The sequence below is a fragment of the Strix aluco genome, chromosome 2 (assembly GCF_031877795.1).
Source record: "Strix aluco isolate bStrAlu1 chromosome 2, bStrAlu1.hap1, whole genome shotgun sequence".
NCBI lineage: Eukaryota > Metazoa > Chordata > Aves > Strigiformes > Strigidae > Strix > Strix aluco.
In genome coordinates this window covers 136,061,004-136,079,915 of record NC_133932.1, presented here as the reverse complement: position 1 = coordinate 136,079,915, position 18,912 = coordinate 136,061,004, and the positions used below count along the sequence as shown (strand labels likewise).

General features: G+C 57.4%; 2 protein-coding genes across 2 annotated transcripts in view; both read right to left on the bottom strand.

Annotated features, from left to right (window-relative positions):
• The window catches only part of ARHGEF17 (Rho guanine nucleotide exchange factor 17), a 36,403-nt gene extending 32,093 nt beyond the window's left edge, over positions 1-4,310 (bottom strand). The window contains exon 1 of the mRNA XM_074816526.1: positions 1,341-4,310. Coding sequence (XP_074672627.1) covers positions 1,341-4,310 — 2,970 coding nt within the window. The remainder of the gene's footprint in view (positions 1-1,340) is intronic.
• A 2,975-nt stretch (positions 4,311-7,285) lies between these two features.
• On the bottom strand, positions 7,286-16,432 carry P2RY6 (pyrimidinergic receptor P2Y6). Its single transcript, XM_074817037.1, has 2 exons — positions 16,371-16,432; positions 7,286-9,427 (listed from the first exon to the last, which is right to left on the bottom strand). The coding sequence occupies exon 2, from the start codon at positions 9,370-9,372 to the stop codon at positions 8,380-8,382; it is 993 nt and encodes a 330-aa protein (XP_074673138.1). The 5' UTR covers positions 9,373-9,427; positions 16,371-16,432; the 3' UTR covers positions 7,286-8,379.
• Between the last annotated feature and the right edge of the window lie 2,480 nt (positions 16,433-18,912).

Genomic DNA, 18,912 nt, shown 5'->3' with positions numbered 1-18,912 from the left:
GAGAATATCCTGGGGGAATGATGCTGTGGGGATGCCAGACCCCCAGAGAATATCTTGGGGGGATGATGCCGCAGGGATACCCGACCCCAAGAGACCATCCTGGGGGAACGATGCTGCAGGGATGCTGGATCCCACGAGAGTATCTTGGGGGGAGGATGTTGCAGGGATGCCGGACCCCAAGATAATATCTTCAGGGAATAACGCTGTGGGCATGCCTGACCCCAAGAGAATATCTTGGGGGAATGATGCCGCAGGGATTTGAATTTTGGGAGTGTGCAAAGAAAAAAAACCCTGCTCCACGCAGCTCTGCCCCGGCCAGCAAGGGTTACACCGCTGGGCTCAGCCCCCGGGACTTCACGCTTGGCTGCTGGCGGCTGTTGGAAGGGAACGGTCCAGCCCGTCCTCTTAAATCGGCATCAAAGCAGGGCGAGAGAGCCCTGCCAGCCCCGTTCCCGCGAGCTCTCGGCTCATCCCCCGCGGGAACGGGTATTTCTGGGCTTCGCCCGGAGCTATTAAAAGCCCCGTGGGTGCCGGCACTGCTGTGCCGCAGGAGGAGGTGGCGTTTCCAAGCTCTTCCCAGCACAAACACCCGGAGCGATGGGAACCCAAGTCCATCTTCAAACAACAGCCAAGGGGCCAACAAGGCTGAAAACCCACCCCAGGAAAGATCCCAAAGCACGCAGCCACGCTTCAGGGCAAGCAAACTGCCTCTGCATCCCCCAAGCAGCACTAATTCTTCTGCAGACAGGATAAAACTTTACCCATCGATAAAAACTTCACTGCATGCACAAGAATATTTTTCCCTCTTTTTCCCATGCCACCGGCACGGCAAAGCCCATGGTCCTGGGCAGAGGGATGGCGATTTTTTGGGGAGGAAAATGCTGATTTGCTCAATAAGGAGAAATCCCAAGCAAAAGGACCAATTAAGCCCTTCCTGCCAAGGAAAAGGCAATTTTTGGTTCAGTGTCTTGAGTCCAGCCAAGAGCACACCCGTTTATGGGGACCTCATATAGCATTGCTGGGAGATGCTATATATAAATATAGCCTATAATATATATAAAACCACCTTCCACCAAAATTTGGTGCTATTTAACCTGAAAACTGCTTCTTCCCATCCAAAAATTGCCTTTTATACGGGGGTTTGCTCCTACAAACAAGAGCTCATCCCCTTGGGACCACCAGAAAGGGCTGGGAAGGCTCTTGGCCATCCAACAGCACATGCGTGGATGAGAATTTGTCCCCAACAAGGGACACGTGAGGGACCCCCAAAGCCACCAGCGCTTTGGAGGGGTCATGTACCCCGTGAAACGAAAGTGTTTTTAGGATGGATGGGCACTTACCACCTGCGGCTTGGTCCTGGGGCCGTGTTCGTCAGGTGGCCGTGGGCACCGGGGCAGCCGGGGCGGTGGGGCAGTGGGTGGAGAGCGGGGTCCATCCCCGGGACCGGGGGACGTGTCACCTGAGTTGAGGGCCAGCATGTACCGCTTGGTGACATCCTCCAGCGAAGGAGGTTGGAGGGTCGGGAAGGATTTGCCAGGTGAGCGGCTGGCAGCCGGCACGGGGAGGTGGCTGTGGTGGCCGGAGGGGACAAGCGGCTCGGGGACGGTGATGGGGATGAAGGTGGCAGGCTCGCTGGTGTGACGGATGTGCTTGGTGCCTGGGCGGCTCTTGGCGAGGACGGCAGGCACTGGTGGTGGTTGGTTTTCCTGGTGAGCTGCACGGTTGGAGCGCTTCTTGGAGCTGCGCCGCGCGATGCGAGGGGACAACACATCCGCCAACTTGGGGTCAAAGCCATAGCCACGGCTGGGGCCCGGCACTGCTGGTTGTGCCGAGAGGATGGGCTCGCTGCTGGACGGTGGGATGCTGGGCTCCAGCTCACTGATGGCCTCCCCGGGACCTTCGAAGGCTCCGGCTGGCAGCTCACCGCGGCGGCTGGGGTCGCTCAATGACTTCTTCTTGATGGTCTTGCCGTTGCCTTTCTCATCAATGAGCTTAGCCATGGCACCAGGCTGGCTGACAATGGTTCGGATGAGGCTGCTGTAGTCCCGCGGCCCATCGCTGCTGAGCGACAGGTCGCTGCCTGCACTGCCTGCGCTGCCTGCAATGGCGGTGGGTTGGGGGATGCCCGCCTTGGCGCTCAACGAGCCCAGGAGGTTGCTGTCGACGGAGAAATTCTTCGCCTCCTCCGCCACAGAGCATCTCCGGTGGGGCATGGGGTCGCTCAGGGAGCGGTAGGGCTCGGTGCCACCCTCAGTGCCACCCTCCAGCCCATTGGCACCCGCCGAGGGGAACTTACGGCGGCGTCGCAAGCTGCCGGGGGTGCTCGGTGTCTCGGATTTGCCGGGTGGAAGGTCTTCAACCACCGCTGCCGAGTGAGCGAGCAGTGGTGTTTCGGTGTCACCGGCTGCCGGCCCAGCGTTGGGCAGTGTCCAGGAGTCCACGGCTTCATGCAGGTCTTGGAAGGGCATCCCCACGGGCTCCAGCTCCGTGACGATGCCCTCGTCCGTCACGCTCGACTCGTGACCTGACAGCTCCTCCACGGATTTCCTGCGAGTGAGGTTCTCCTCCGACTCCGCTTCCTTCAAACACCGCGTGCTCGCCGCTCGACCCCGAAGGGTCGTGTCCGTCGTCCCTGTCGGTGCCACTACCTCGGCGCCCTCCACACCTCCACTGTCCTTCTGCTCGGCCGTGAAGCCGTAGTCCTGCTGGGAACCCATCCTGCTGATCTTCTCAAAGACCTGCCTCGCCTCCTGGATGTACTGGTCCTGGATGACCATGGGGAGAGCATCCTCATCCCCCCGCTGTCCCCCATCCAAAGCCACCCGGTCCCGGCTGTCGGTGGTGGCCAGGAGGAGCTCAGAGGAGCTCTGCTTCATGGCGCTCTGTAGGAAAAGCCGCCGCGTCCCCGATTTTTCAGAGCAGGTGAAGGACTTGGCGCGACGCAAAGTGGCTGTCAAGTCCTTGAGCGTTGGCCGCTCGCCCGACGCCCAGCGGTTGGGGGGCTGAGTGACACCACGACTGCCCAGGGAGGGGTTGGCGATACCGGAGCAGCCATCGGAACCCGCGTCAAGGCCGATCCTCACCCCTTTCTTCTTGACCTTCAGCTCTGAGAGGTCTGATTTGAGGAAGCTGAGGAGTGTCAGGGTCTCGGTGGCGATGTCGGGGTTGGACAAGGACTTGCAGTGCTTGGCCCGCTCCCCTTCCAGCCCCGGTTGGTGCAGGCTCTCACTCCCAAAGTCCGGTTTTGCCTTGGCCGTGCCCTGCGGCAGCTTGGGACGGACGCGGACCGCCGGCTGTCCCCACGCCAGGCCATCGCTCGTCCCGAAACTGGGTGATCGATAGATGCCGTAACCCGCCTGGAGAGTCCGTCCTTGGTTGGGCCAACAGATCCCAAACTGTTCCTCTTCCTTCAGCGTCTCCGTGCTGGAATAACGACTGCCGCTCCGTGACCCACCGGGGCTGCCGAAGGGCAGGATGTTCACCTTGGAGACACGGGCCACCACGGGCAGCGGGTGACGGGGGACCACCCTCCCGCAGCCTTCGGCCTCGGCCTCGCCACCGTCTGCCGGGCTCTCCCAACCACCGCTCTCCTTCTTCTTCTTGCGGGCGGCGCGGTGACGGTGGGCACCGCTTTGCCCTTCGCCTTCACTGCCCGACGAAGCGCGGGGAGAACGGGATGCCGTTGCTTCATCCTCCCCGTTGGAGCGGGGTGATGGGGAGGAGGAGGGTGGTTGCGGTCGAGTCGAGTTATGCCAGGAATGCGGGCCGGGCTCCGGCGGAGCTCCGCGGGGAGAACGGAGCGCCGGGTGCGGGACGCGGCTGCGGGGTGGAGGCGGCGGTGGAGCTCCCCGACCGCTCCCGCTCCCAGTCCCGCTCCCGTTCCCCATCCCGCTCCCATTCCCGGTCCCATTCCCGGTTCCCCCCGTCGGTTGCCGGCAGCTTTCCCCGAAGAGTTTCCGCATCGCCGGGACGCTGGGCCAACGCGGCGGCTCCGCGTTTAACCCCGGGCCCGGCGGCGACGACGGCGGCGGCGGTGGCGGCGGTGGAGCCGGGGACGGTGGTGGAGCCCCGGCATGAACCGGGCCCGTTGGCTCCGGCTCGGTAAAACGAAGCGAAAGCTGCCGTACCGACGGGGCCAGGCTGCCAAAAGCCCGGCCCGGTTGTTGCTCCGCGATCGACGCTGAAACTTTCCTACCCGGGAAGAAGAAGGAGGAGGAGGAGGAGGAGGAGGAGGAGGAGGAAGGCGGGGAGGAGGCGGGCAGGAGCCACCGACCCGCCGCTACCCCCCGACCGCTGCCCCCCTCCGCCATTGTCTGCCCCCCCCCGCCGCCGCCGCCGCCTCCGCCCGCCCCCCGGCCCCGGCCCCGCCGCGCCCCGGCCCCGGCCCCGGCCCCGCCGCAGGCACCGCCCGGCCCCGCTCCTCCTCCGGGCTGCCAGCGGGCTTCATCCCTCCCGCTTTGTTTTCTCTCTCCCTTTTTTTTTTTTTTTTTTTTTTGGCTTTTCCTCCTCCCTCACCCCCTGCTTTTTTATTTGTTGCATTCAAATAAACTTTCCTCCCCGGAGGCGTGGTTTCCTCCCGCAGAGGGGGATGGTTGGAGATTTTGCCCTCTTTTTTTTTTTTTTTAAATTTAATTTTTCATTTTTGAGGGGGAGAGGAAGGTGGCCTCAGAGCTGCCCTCCTGTTCCTAGGCCAAGCATCTCCCCCTCATCCTTCACCCCCCCTATCCTTCACCCACCCACATCCTTCACACACACACACACACCCCGCATCCTTCACCCCCCTGCATCCTTCATCCCCCCACATCCTTCACCTCCCCACATCCTTCACAACCCCCTCTCATCCGTCACCCCCCTGCATCCTTCACATATCCCCGCATCCTTCATGGCCCCCCTATATGCTTCTTTCCTCTGCATCCTTCACCCCTCCCTCATCCTTCACCCCCCACCCCATCCTTCACACCCCCCTGCATCCTTCATCCCTGTCACCCTTCACCCCCCTCCATATCCTTCATCTCCCCCCCCTGTATCCTTCATCCCCTTCACCCCCTTCCCTCCATCTCCTCCTCCTCTTTTTTAAATTTTTTTAGGGGATAACAGCATAAATCAGCAAAAATCGGGGTGCTGGTGAGAGATCCTTCCCTTTGCTGTGGATTTCTCCAGCCCCTGCTTTGAAACTCATCTCAGGGAAGCAGAACACCTTGTTCCCAACTTGCCAAGAGCTCCGGCGACGCACTGTCCTACGAACAGACTTTCTCGTGGTTTTTCAGCATTGCTTGTCAGCACTTGCTATTTGCAGCCCATAAGCCCTTTTCCCCCAAGACAGCAGATTTATCGCTGGGGATGTGAAAAATGAAGAAGGTGGCTGGGAGGGTTGATGGGTGAGCTGGGGCCTTGGCAGTGTGGATGGGGCTGGAGAGGTGTCCTGGCCACGTAAAGGACATTGTTATGTCTGTCCCATGAGCACAAAAAACCTGGTGGTGCTGAAAAAAACCTCCAACACTCCCCCCCCATAAATGCATTTTTCAGGACGTAAAAATTGCCTTTGGCGATGCCGTGAGATGCACCTCCCTGGCAGGTATTCCTTCCTGGGATCTCCCTTTCCTCCCTCCACCCTCCTTCCACACATTTCATCCCCTCTGGGTGCTGTAGGAGCTGGTCCTCAGGCTGCTGGTGCTGAGCATCTCGCAAGCGAAGGAGATGTTTTGAAGCAGCCACCCCAATTCTAAGGTGCCCCATTGTCCCCATCACCCCAGTTCTAGGCCTGGTGGTACCAAGGACCCCAAGGCCGAGCAGGACATGGTCAGACCCAGAGTGAGCTCTGTGTGCCTCCTACCCTTAAAAACATCCAAAATTGGTGATTCTGCCATCAGGGACCTCACCGGCGTGTCCTGGAGCTGCTGGATGTCACTGCCCAAGCCCACGCTGTCCCTGTAGCCACCACCAGCCTTTTTGAGAGCTGATTATTTTTTCCCCTTCAAAACTTTATTGTGTTTAAATTTTGGCCGGCCACCTCGTCCCATGGGTGCTATCCAGGCACGGGGTGGTGTGACAGAGCGGGGTTCCTCCATCCCTCCCTGGAGCCGGGTGGGCACCCACAGACCCAGCTGGATTTCTCCAAATCTAAATATTTTGCGCCCTCTCCTGGGTCCGGATGGCGTGGCCCTTCATCTCCCACCCTGGCACCTTCCTTTTGTCTGGGAAGCGATGGGGACGCCAGGCTGGGATTGTCCCACCAGCTACTGCTCTCGCAACCCCCCGGTATTTTGCCCTTCCATTGCAGGACCCCAAAAATATATCGGAGGAGATTTTGAGGTGGATGAGCTCCAGCCAAGGGAAAACCTGGGGCTGACTCTGCCTCCTCCATCGCATTCTGTGCCCTGACCCAAAGTTGTCACCATGCATGGTCCTTCCCACCAGGACACAGCCACCATTCCTGAAAAACCTGGTGGTTTGAGTTAACGCTGTGATCCCTCTCCATTCCAGCCCACGGTGATGCTGAGATCTTTGAGCATCATCCGAGAGCTGATGACCACCCTGGACACCCTCCTCATCCTCACGACAGCAAGGAGTCATACTGGGCCCACCAACCCTGGATGCTGGTGAGATACCTGCGTGGCTGCGTGTACTGGGTCTGGCTGATCCGGAATTGGTTTTCCCCTCTCTCAGCCCTCATGGTGCTGTGTTTCATGTTGGGCGCTGGCAGGGTGTTGATAGCACACTGGTGGTGTGGCTACTGCTGAGCGGTGCTTACACAGCACCAAGGATCTTTCTGACTTTTCCCCCCCGCAGTGGGACGGGGTGGGCAAGATCTTGGGAGGGGACACAACCAGGACAGCTGTTGAGAAAAAAAGTGTGTGTGGGAGGGAAGTAATAGAGTGACTTGGTGGGTACCTGACACTTAGCCAAGGTCAAACCACCACACCGGGTACCTGAGGAAGACGCCGTGTGCTTGCGGGGAACAAGTCGGGATGAAGTTGTGCGCTTGGCTGGGTGCAAGCAGCCAAGCCAGAGGGATGTTCATCCCTCGAGATTTGAAGCAAATTGATAAATCAACTTAGACATCATTATTATCCACAGACGACCTGTGAGAAACGCAGCAAAACCTATATATATATATGTATGTATACTGTATACACATACACTCACTGTATAGATACATACAGTGTTTTCAGGGTGGAGAATATCTGCGCTGTGTAGCCTGTGCTGGGCTACAAACCTTCCCCTGCTCGGCTGTATTATATGTATGTATATATAGTGGGTGTATATATGTGTACATCTCCATCTGAAAAAGGCAGGGAGGTTTATTCTATACATCCTATATGTTAAAGAAGACTCACAGAACGATTAGTGGTATATTGACCCCGCGCTGTGTAAGCAAATCCCTCCTTGCTGGGAGGGAGCAGCGTCCCGACGGAGGCTGTGGAGAGGCCAAACCAATGGTGGGATGTGAGGTGACATGGCTAAGGACACCGAGTAGCTCGGTGGCATGGGTTTCCTGACTCCAGGCATTGTGTCCAGGTGTGTTGGCTCTGATTTTGGTGGATCCTGGTTGGGAGGTGACAGCAGGTTGCCAAGGATGCCAGGATGAGCCAGATTTGGGGTACTGGGTTAAGCAGGGAGCTGGATCTGGATGATGCTGAAGGTCCCCAGCCAGGTGACAACACTGCTGGCTTGTGTTTAACCCAGCCCATGGTCATTGCTTGAGTGGGAAATCCAGCATAGGTGGCCCAGTTGCCCTTATATTCCCCTTCCCAGTTCCCAGTCTGGCCAGGGATGCTCTCCCACCCTTTTGTAGCACCAGTGGTACCAGTGGGCCCATGTCTCTTACTGGTGTGACTCCATTCTGGGGACCAGGGGATAGGGATGTCCGACTATTACTCCAGAAAAGGTCTGTGACACTGATTTTGAGCTGGAGAAACACCCAGCCCCGTGTTCCCCAGACACGTTTGAGCTGAACTAAACCCTCCCCGGCCTTTACATGGCCCCATCAGGGAATCTTGAAATGAGAAGGGGGGGAAATTGCCCCCCCAGCAGCTCACTCTGAGCCAAGGACTGTGTCCTCCATGGTCTCACCATGTTCTTCCATGATCCCACCACTGGTTTTTATTGCATTGGTGGCTTGGCCACCAAGGAAACATGGTGTTAAGCTGCTCAAACTGAGCAACCGAGCTGGAGAGAGGACACTGGATCTGTGCCGTGATGGGGTTAATACTGCGCTGCTGCAGGCTGGAGATGGGATGAAAGTGCTGAAAGCTTGAGAGATGCCTCCTCCTGTCCTCTGGCACATCCTCAGCTGACGCCATCTCTGCTCCGTGGAGCTTAAAGCCAAAATTGCTCCATGCCAGGTCCCGGTGACACCGAGGTGGCCCTTGTCCTCACCTAGGAGCCGTAGGTAATGCAATGGTCATGCCGCCATTTGGAGCTCATCTTGTCGAGGAGGTAACGGGTGCTCTCACGAAACTTGCGCTGGGTGAAGTAGAAGAGGATGGGGTCGAGGACACTGTTCATGCTGGCGAAGGGACGTGTGCACTTGTAGGCGATGGCAAATGCCTGGAGATCCGGGCAGGGCAGGACGGGTGAGGAACGGACGATCAGGTAGATGGTCTTGGTGAGGTGGAAGGGGAAGAAACTGATGGAGAAGACAATGACCACGATGATGATCATACGTACAGCTTTGTCCTTCCTCTTGTGCACCGCCAAGCCAATCAGCTCATCCTTCTGGCACAGGATCCGGGCCATGTTGCAGTAGCAGGCGAGGATTGCCATGAAGGGGAGCAGGAAGCCGGTGACGGTGAGGGTGATACCGTAGGGGAAGTAGGCGGCGGAGCGATCTGGTGGGCTCAGATCGTAGCAGACAGTCCGGTTCCTCTGGGTGCCAGTGGAAGCGAAGAGGAAGGTGGGCAGGCACTGGGCGATGACGATGAACCACACCGCAGCGCATACCAGCCATGTCAGCTTCTTCCCCTTCTTCTTGTGCCACGAGGCCAAGGGGTGGCAGATGCCCAGGTACCGCTGGACGCTGATGCAGGTGAGGAAGAGGATGCTGCCATGTAGGTTGGTGTAGAACTGAAAGCGGATGAATTTGCAGGTGAAATCCCCGAAAGGCCAATAATCCTTCTGGGTGTAGTTGTAGATGAGGAGTGGGAGGGAACAGACATAGAGCAGGTCAGCCATGGCCAGGTTCAGCATGTAGATCATGGTGCGGCTGAGCGCCTTCCGGGCCACCCAGATCTGTCCGATGACCACGGCGTTCAAGGGCAACCCCACTGTGAACACCACTGAGTAGACCAGGGGCAGGAGGATCTGCTTGAACTCCTCGTGGAAGGTGCATGAGTTCCTCCTGGTGCCCATGAGGGCCGTCAAGTTGGCCATGGTGGTGCCCCCCCCCGTCAATGTCCTCTCTGCTGGTGTGGCCCTTCAGCAGCGCCTGCGAAGGAGAAAGGGGATGGTTGGTGACTCAGGTGTGTGGTGTCACATCCACCCTAGCAGGGTGAACCTGGCCTGGTGTGTGTGACCCCATAGCTCCATCCTTCTGGGTGGGGGCAACCCCCGGTGTCCATACAGGCTGGGGGATGAAGGGAGGGAGAGCAGCCCAAGGAGAAGGACTTGGGGGTGCTAGTGGATGGAAAACTGCCTGTGAGCCAGCAACGTGCGCTGGCAGCCCAGAAAGCCACCCGTGTGCTGGGCTGCACCCAGAGCAGTGTGGGCAGCAGGGCGAGGGGGGGATTCTCCTCTCTGCTCCGCTCTGGGAGACCCCCCTGCAGTGCTGGGTCCAGCTCTGGGGGCACCAACAGCAGAAGGACACGGACCTGCTCAAGCGGGGCCAGAGGAGGCCACGAAGATGCTCGGGGGGCTGGAGCACCCCCCTGTGAGGACAGGCTGAGAGAGTTGGGGGGTTCAGCTGGAGAAGAGAAGGCTCCGGGGAGACCTTAGAGCGGCCTCCCAGGACTGAAAGGGGCTACAGGAAAGGGAGGAGGGACTCGTCATTAGGGAGTGTAGGGATAGGATGGGGGGTAACAGTTTTAAACTGAAAGAGGGGAGATTTACGTTAGATCTAAGGCAGAAATTCTTCCCCGTGAGGGTGGGGAGACCCTGGCACAGGTTGCCCAGAGAAGCTGTGGCTGCCCCCTCCCTGGAAGGGTTCAAGGCCAGGTTGGACGGGGCTTTGGGCAACCTGGGCTAGTGGAAGGTGTCCCTGCCCGTGGCAGGAGGGTTGGATTAGGTGACCTTTAAAAGTCCCTTCCACCCCTAACCAGTCTGTAATTCGATGATTCTAAACCACGCTGATGGGTTCAGGGGTCCATCAGGAAGGTGAAGGTGGAGGCAGTGGGACTGTGCGGTGTGGTGGCACATGGGACAGCGTGGGCCATCATCACCACCATCTCAGCTCCGCTTCCTCTGACACTTACACCCCGTAGAAAGGTTTACACAAGGCCAAACCACCCTCACCGTGGTGTGGGAGAGGAAATTGCGGCGCAGCGTGCTGTTAGCCTCCGGCACGGCTTCCTGCTCCTCTGCAGGGGGTGCCAGAACCCTACAGCCAGTCACCGGAGCGGGCTGCGTCCCCTGAGTTTTGGGAGATGCCACCTGCACTGAGCCCAGCACGACCCACAGAAGTTTCGTGGTTACTTTCATCCGGGAATCGAGACTGCTGACAGTCTGGACCAGGAGGTTTTTGGTTTTGCGGGCTAAGGGAGCCCATCCACGTGGCCTCTGGGCTGCTCTGAGCTGAGGAAGAGGCCATCTGCTTTTCTCAGAGGCTTTTCTCAGTGGTCCTACAGCACGAAGAGACCCCCGGTCATGTCACTTGGCCGAATCCCTCGCTATGCCACCCATGGGTGCTCCTAGGTTGCAGCAGCCCAGAAGCGTGGGCAGAGCTGCTTCTCCTTCCTCCTCTCGCTTCCTCCGTCCACACTTGCTCACCCCTGCATGCCCCAGCGGGGACGAGCTTGCCTGGAAATGGGGTGGCCAGTGTCCCCACGGCAGTTGGGAAGGGAAACTGAGGCAGGGAGATGGGTGGCCAAGCTCCGGCAAAGTCCATGGGACAGAGGGGACTTGGGGGGAGCACACAAGTCCAGGGGCCACCCCCTTAGCACTTACCACTGTGGTGGCCCCATTTCGGGTCTTTGGGGATTTACCAGCCTCAGAGCAGAGCTTGGCCATGGAAATAGGCTTAGGAAGAGTGTTGGGGACATGGACAAGGCTCCCCCATTTTTGGGGGTGCTCCGGACTTGTAGATCAGTCTGCCCCTGCTCTCCCTGCTGCCGCATATCCCTCCTGGCATCCCACTGAGTCCCCCTGCACCCCACTGAGAACTCCTGCACCCTGCTGAGCCTCTCTGGTACCCCAGTGAGCTCCCTTCACCCTGCTGAGCCTTCTGGCACCCCGGTGAGCCACTCTGGCACCCCACTGAGTCCCCTGAACCCCACTGAGCCCCCTGCACCCTGCTGAGCCCCCTGCACCCCATTTAGCTCCCCCTGTAACCTGCTGAGCCCCTTTGGCACCCCAGTGAGCCACTCTGGCACCCCACTGAGCCTTCTGCACCCTGCTGAGCCCCCTGTACCCCGTTGAGCCCCCCTGAACACCACTGAGTCCCCTGCACCCTGTTGAGCCCTCCCCTGAACCCTACTGAGCCCCTCTGGCACCCCAGTGAGCCCCTCTGGCACCCCACTGAGTCCCCCTGCACCCCGCTGAGCCCTCTGACACCCCACTGCACCCCATTGTCACCCCAGCTCCAGGCAGTCCCAGTACCCACCTCTGCCACCTCCAAGCCAAGAAGTGCCCCCAGGGCTGTGAACTACCTTATCCCCTGAGACCCCCCAAACCTCCCGTGAGCCCCAGGGGCAGCACCCACCCAGCCCCCACCCTGGGCACCCACAGGAGCCTCTGCCACCCCACGTGTGCTTGCAGGAACCCCGCCATGACCCTGGGGACAAGGTGGCCAGCAAGAGGCAAGCGGGGTGTTACCTGTTGGGGTGCCACGGGGTGCTGGGGCATGCCACAGGGTACTGGGACCCGCCGTTCTGCCCAGCACCCCGGAAAATCTGTGGCTCTTGGGGTGCTGTGTTCACCCCATTGAGCAACGCTTCCCATTTCCACCCAACGGCAGCACCCCGAGGCAATGGGGAACAGAAACCTGGGTGGCACCATGGGCACCACGTGGCACGGCATGGCACAGCACTGTGTGGCTGTGTGGGATGGCGTGGCACAGCCCCATCACGGCTCCATACATCCCCATCCCCTACACACATACGTGGACCCCCTATACACACACGTGCAGGCTCCCTACACGTGCAGACATGCGTGTGCACCCTCCCATGGACACGCTCTACACGTGTGCACAGACACACACCCCCCGTGCACCTACAGTGCACCCCAAAAAGAGCCATACCCGGACACCAAGGGACATCCAGAGCTGGTAAATGCCACCCGGGCAGAGGATGTGCCCCAGACCTGGCTTGGGGATGCCAGTATACGGCCAGCTGAGGCCATCAGCTGTGTCACCACAGCCATGAATTTTTGGGTCTTTTCCCTCATTTTGGGTCTTCTCTCCCATTTTTGGCTCCTTCCAAGGGTGGGCATCTGGGGACAGCTGAGGTCACCTGGCATGGTGGCACCAAGAGGAGGAAGATGCTCCAGTTGCCTTGTCCCCTCTTGCTGCAGACACACGAGGGAAACTGAGGCACAGGCACTGGGTTTGGAGCAAACCAATGTGGCTCATGCCCCATTTTAACAGATTTTCTCCCCAAAACACCCCTTGGAAGGGTGTTAGGGTGTTTGCAGTGGAGTTCTAAGGGACATGCCCAAGGCTACATAGGCCATCGGTGGTGGAGGGCACCCACAGCCAGCGCTGAGCCAAAAATACAATGAGCAGCTGAAGAAATAAGGGACATTCCGCACTGCCCACACCCCCCCCCCCCTCGCCAAAAAAAAATGGCAAATGAGAAAAGAAACCTTTTTGCAAGAGGGAAATGGGGCACTGAATCTCAATGCTGCTGGGCTGGGAGGGATAGGAAAGCTGGAGGAGAGGAGGAAAATATCCCTCCTGATCCCAGGAAAAGTGCAGCTGTGGGATGCGCCAAGCACAACCTTTCTATCAGACAGTGGAGAATCCCCACCCCCACTGTAACCACTGCAACCGCCCGTAACCTCATAAATTGCCGCTGTTTCTAATTAACGAAACCACATCAAGACACTCGGCCCTGTCCTGCTGCTGCTGCACCCATGGCACGTCCCTGGGTCATGATCTAGCTTGGCAGATTATCCAAAAAGCCCCTTTTATTCATAAAATAACCCATCACAGGAATCCCTGACAGGCCTTGGGGTGATGGCGTGGGCGTCTGCCACCCCTAGAAGCAGACATCTGTGGGATCATGGGGATCTGATCCCGGTGCCCTGACACCACGGTGATGGGCACCAGGAGAAACCTGTTGTGAAAGATTTTTTTTGGGAGGGAAGGGGTGCCCTGATGCCACGGTGATGGGGTTTCGGCAAGCTTGTTACAGTGGGAAAATATTTGGGCTGCTGCTGCCCTTGGATAGGATGTGGGGGTGGCTTCCTCCCTTGGAAACCTTCCTCCGTGGTTCATCCTGCCCTGTGAGGAGATCGCGGCGGAGACATCTCGGTGGCTTGGTGACAGGGCTGGGGTGGCGGAGGTGGAAGCGAAAGCTCCGGCTCAGCAGATCTCAAAAGGGATGAAGGGGGGATGCTCCCGCCCTGCTTGGCCAAAGCCACAATGTCCCTGTCCCCGAACACCGCCTGGCTGAGCCCAAAACTTCTTCAGGTGCCTGTGGCTGTGTCCCACCTGCCCCAGGCTTGGGTGTTTTATGGGAAATCTCTGTTTATTGAAGCCCAAAGGTGCAATGATGTGGCCAAAGTGACATTTTCGTGGACCTGTGGGGACAGGGAGCAGGGACGGTCCCGCCAGTGATGCTGGGTGGCTCTGCCACTGATGTACTCTGTCCTCGGGTGACTCCCTTCACCTCCCCACACTTTGGTGTCCCATCTCTAAAATAAATCAACATCTCAGGGATGCTCTGAGCAACCCGGGCAGCATTTTCCTGCTGGAAACAGGAGATGCTGGGGCCGGGGAAGGTGCAATGAGTTGGCCTGGTCTCAGCTGGCAGCATGGGCTCTGGCTGGGCTTGTATAAACCCATACGTATATACACACAAGCATACAGGCACATATACAGCCACATGTTCACCCACATGTACATACATATGCATGAACATATGTGTACAAGCATATACACCTCTCCATATAAATACACCTTTATACGTATATACCTCTATACCTCCATACATAAATGCACCTCTATACATATATACCCCTCTCTGTATATATACCTCTATACATAAATGTACCTCCAGACATGTATACCTCTCTATATCTATACCTCTATACATAAATACACCTCTATACATATATACCTCTTTCTATATCTATACTTCTACACACAAATATACCTCTACACATATATACCTCTCTCTATAGCTATACCTCTACTCATAAATAGACCTTTACACATATATACTCCTCTAGCTATACCTCTATGCATAAATACACCTCTATACACATATATGTCTTTCTATATCTATACCTCTACTCATAAATATCCCTCTACACATATATACCTCTCTCTATATCTATACCTCTATACTAAATATACATCTAGACATATCTACTTCTTTCTATACCTGTACCTCTCTATATAAATATACCTCTATACATATATACTCCTCTATCTATACCCTTATACATAAATGCACCTCTATACATGTATACCTCTCTCTATATCTATACCTCTACACATAAATATCTCTCTACACATATATACCTCTCTGTATATCTATACCTCTATACTAAATATACATCTAGACAAATATACTTCTTTCTGTATTTATAGCTCTACACATAAATATACCTCTACACATATATACTTCTCTATCTGTACCTCTCTACATAAATATACCTCTAGACATATATATACAAACATATATATGGCTCTACATGCACCTATATACACCCACATCTATACACACACATTTCTCTATACGTATCTATAGAAATATATATGTCTCCACAGACACATATATACAAACTTCTATTCCTATATACACAAATATATGTCTCCGAGCACATGGACTCACACACGTATATACATAACTCCATCCATATATATACAAATATATTTATGGTTCTATACACACGTCTACGCACACATGCTCGTATATACAAATATATTTCTAGTTCTGTGTGTGTATATGTGCAAATACTTACAGATTTATATAAAAAGGCAGAGGCCAGGCTCCTGGCACCTGCAGCAGAGACGCTGGGGAAGACCAGGTCCCTCGAGCAGGTTTGCGGACACTCCGCGTGCGACAGCACCTCTGGCACGGGGCTGATCCCCATGGATGCTCCGGGAGGTCCAGGAGCATCCCGGGCGCACCCAGGCCGTGGGAGCAGGGGGTCTGGGGTGAACCCACCCGCTGAGCTCTGCACCAGCCCTGCCGTGGGGGTCCCGGCGTGATTTGAAGCCCTGCTCCGCTGGAAAAGCTGTTAAACCTCCCCAAAAGTCGCGGCTATGACATGGGGTGGCTTTGGGACCACCCTAAAGCCCAACCACAGCACCGATGCTCTCCAGATCTGACCCAGCCCTCTCCGGATCTGGCCCTGTCCTCTCCAGTTCAGCCTCATCCTGCTCAGTTCGGTCTAATCTGCTCAGGTCTGATCCTGCCTGGTTCACACTGACCTGCTCTGGTCCCATCCTGCCCAGTTTTGTCTGACCCACTGCGGTCCCATTCTGCCCACTTCGATCTGACCCGTTGGGGTCCCATCCTGCCCAGTTTGGTCTGACCCACTGGGGTTCCATCCTGCCCAGTTTGATCTGACCCTCTCGGGTCTTATCCTGACCCGGGTTTGTCTGACACGCTTGGGCCCGATCCTGTCCAGTCTGGCCCCATCCTGCCCGGTCCTGTCTGACCCGTTGGGGTCCCATCCTGCCCACTTCGATCTAACCCGTTGGGGTCTCATCCTGCCCAGTTCGATCTGACCCGTTGGGGTCCCATCCTGCCCGGTCCTGTCTGACCCGTTGGGGTCCCATCCTGCCCAGTTTGATCTGACCCTCTCGGGTCTTATCCTGACCCGGGTTTGTCTGACACGCTCGGGCCCGATCCTGTCCAGTCTGGCCCCATCCTGCCCAGTCCTGTCCGACCCTTTTGGGTCTGATCCTGCTCCTGTTCGATTTGACCCTGTTGGGTCCCATCCTGCCCGGTCCAGCCCCATCCTGCCCTGTTCCCCTCTGCCTCCCTCGGGTCCCATCCTGCCGCGGTTCCGTTGGTCCCGTCCCTCCCGTACGCGGCACTTACCGGCAGCGGGATGCGCCGGGGCAGCAGCGGTGCTCAGCGTCCGTGGTCCCCGTGTCCCCCCCTCCCCGCGCCGCTGCCGCCCGCCGCCGGCCCCGCTCCGCCCCGGGGCCGTCCCGCTCCGCCCCGCTCCGGCCCCGGCACCTGCGGGACGGCCCCGGAGGGGGGGCTGGGGAAGGGTCACAGCTGGATCGGGACAGGGGAACATCTGGGCTGGGGGTCTGCCAGCTGTAGGGGGGGGGGCTGTCATGCAAACATCTGGTTTGGCATCATGGGCGAACATCTGTATTGAATAGGGTGTTGCGGGGGAGGGGGCTTCCAAAAACCCCCAAAATGGGATTTGTAGGGTGGGGGATGCTCCAGCCAACAACTGGATTGTCCTGGCCGGAGGTTGGGAGCTGCTGGAGCCTTCGGCGAGCAGCTGGGTGTCGGGGACAGGGTCTCCCCGCGGCACTGGGTGGCAACAGAAGGTGTCGGTGGCTTCGGAACTCATTAACCAGGCGGTCAAGCCTGGGCGCTTCCTGAGCAGGGCTATTAAAGAGCAATAAGGAAAGGAACCCCGGGGGGACGTGGTGGATATGAAAGGGCCGATGCATAAATAGCCCAGGGATGCCGGGATTACACGGGAAGACGGGCTTGGCCCTTCCTTTCCCTGGAAGCCCAGTTTGCCCTCCAAAATGATTCCCCTCCTTCCTCTTTAGGGGTTTGTGATGGGTCTCAGTAGAGGTGGAGGGCAAGGAGGTGCCAGCCGGCATTGCCGGGATGATGGAGCTCCATGGGGGGTGCGATCCTTGAGCGATGCACCCCCAGAGCTGGCACCCAAATATGAGGTGAGGAGTTTGGGCAGGGGCTCGGCTTCATGGTGTGGGATGGGGAGGTGGAATGAGGTACCACAGCCCGTCTGGATCCCACCGGCACCTGCATTACGGAGGACAACGCGGGCTTTCATCGATCCTGGCGCGAGCCCGCGGCCAAGCCGGGTAGCGGAGCCACGGGGGAGATGGGCTCTGGCAGGAGCAGCAGTGAATATTTGCAACCACAGCCAGGCTGGAGCCATCACCCTTTTCCTGGGGCTGCCCGGGCTTGTGGGGTTGGGTTGGCGATGGCTCGGTGCCCTTGTGAAATTCCCCGCTGTCTCAACCGCCACAGAGAGACGGAAACTGGGGGGAAAAGTGTCTTTCCCCAGAGTCGAGCAGAAAACACGCCTTGTGCAAACAAGCCCAGCAGCCTGTGATGGGGAGCCCAGGGCTTTCTGCAAGCATCCGGGGAATGTCAGCTGAGAATGGGCACAACTCACTCCTCCGATGAGCCACCAGTGAGAGCACTTATCCCACCTCCAGTGCTGCCTCTGTCTTCAGGGCAGGCTCCAAGATGGTGAAAAAGAGCTGGTGTCCTCCTCCCTCCCGGCACGGTGGGTGTCCTTGCAGGTCCCCAAGGTGATCGCCTCATAGCCACCTGTCCTGCTGTGGGGACACTGTAAATAGTGGAGGGAGTGTTAAAAAAAGAAAATAAAATAACGGCTCCTGGCTGCCTGCCAGCCCCAACCACCTCCACTGAGCCTGGTAGCCAGACCCATAACCTCAAGCCCAGCCCTACAGTACCTGGAATAAACGGGAACCCCCCAAAAAATGACATTTGGGGGTTGATCAGGGATGGGAGAGTGAAATTCAGAGGCAGTGGCAAGGCTAAAAAAGAGATTTCAAGCAAGGCATCGTTTTTACGCCTCTTTTTATTCATGCAAAAAGCAGGCGAAGCTCATTGGGAAAAATAATCGGGGAAAGGGAATAGCCTGGGTTCCTCTTGGAGTCTCACCGATTGAATTAATCCTTGGCAAAAAGGCCTGGCACGGTGGCTGGATTTGGCCTCGTGAGACTCTTTGGCCGCCTGGTTTCTCTTCCTCCGGCTGGATGTTGCCAGTAATCACATTAACGGCTGATTCCAGGCGACCTTTGCCGCTGCTGCCCGGGCTAATTGCACCATCCCACCGGGCTCTAAGTTTCCAGCCACCAGCGGGTCGCAGGATGGTGCGGATGGAGAGAGGAGCATCTGTGGTCGAGACCAGGGAGGCAGCCAGGAGCTGGGACGGTGCTCCTCCAACTGACACAAAACTCTTGTTGGAGGCGAAAAGCAGCATTTTTCAAATGCTGAGGCTTCACGAAAGCCTCAGGGCACGGGTGTCCCCACCACCAGACGCTGGGTGTCCCCATGGGGAGGGTCCTGCAGGGCTTTCAGGTTCTCCCCCAACACAGACATACCAGGGATGCAGGCTGGGTCCCTCCTGCCTCAGGCTCTACCGCCACTCACCAGACCGGAGATGTCTTGCATGAAAAATTTAATTACATCTAAAAGCTATTTATAACGGAAATGGAATTAATTTCTCGTGTCCTTCTGACAATACCAGCCTGCCAGGGTGGTGGACCTGGTTGAACTTGCTCATGAGGAGGTGACATTTGGTGGCAACTTTCTCTTTTTTAACCAGATGGTCACTCCGGGCTCACCTGCAGACATCTGCTACCCCAGCACCTGCCTTTGAGTCCCCAGATTT

Coding starts and splice junctions, on each gene's coding strand:
- P2RY6 (XM_074817037.1), bottom strand. CDS start 9,372: ATGGCCAACTTGACGGCCCTCATGGGCACCAGGAGGAACTCATGCACC.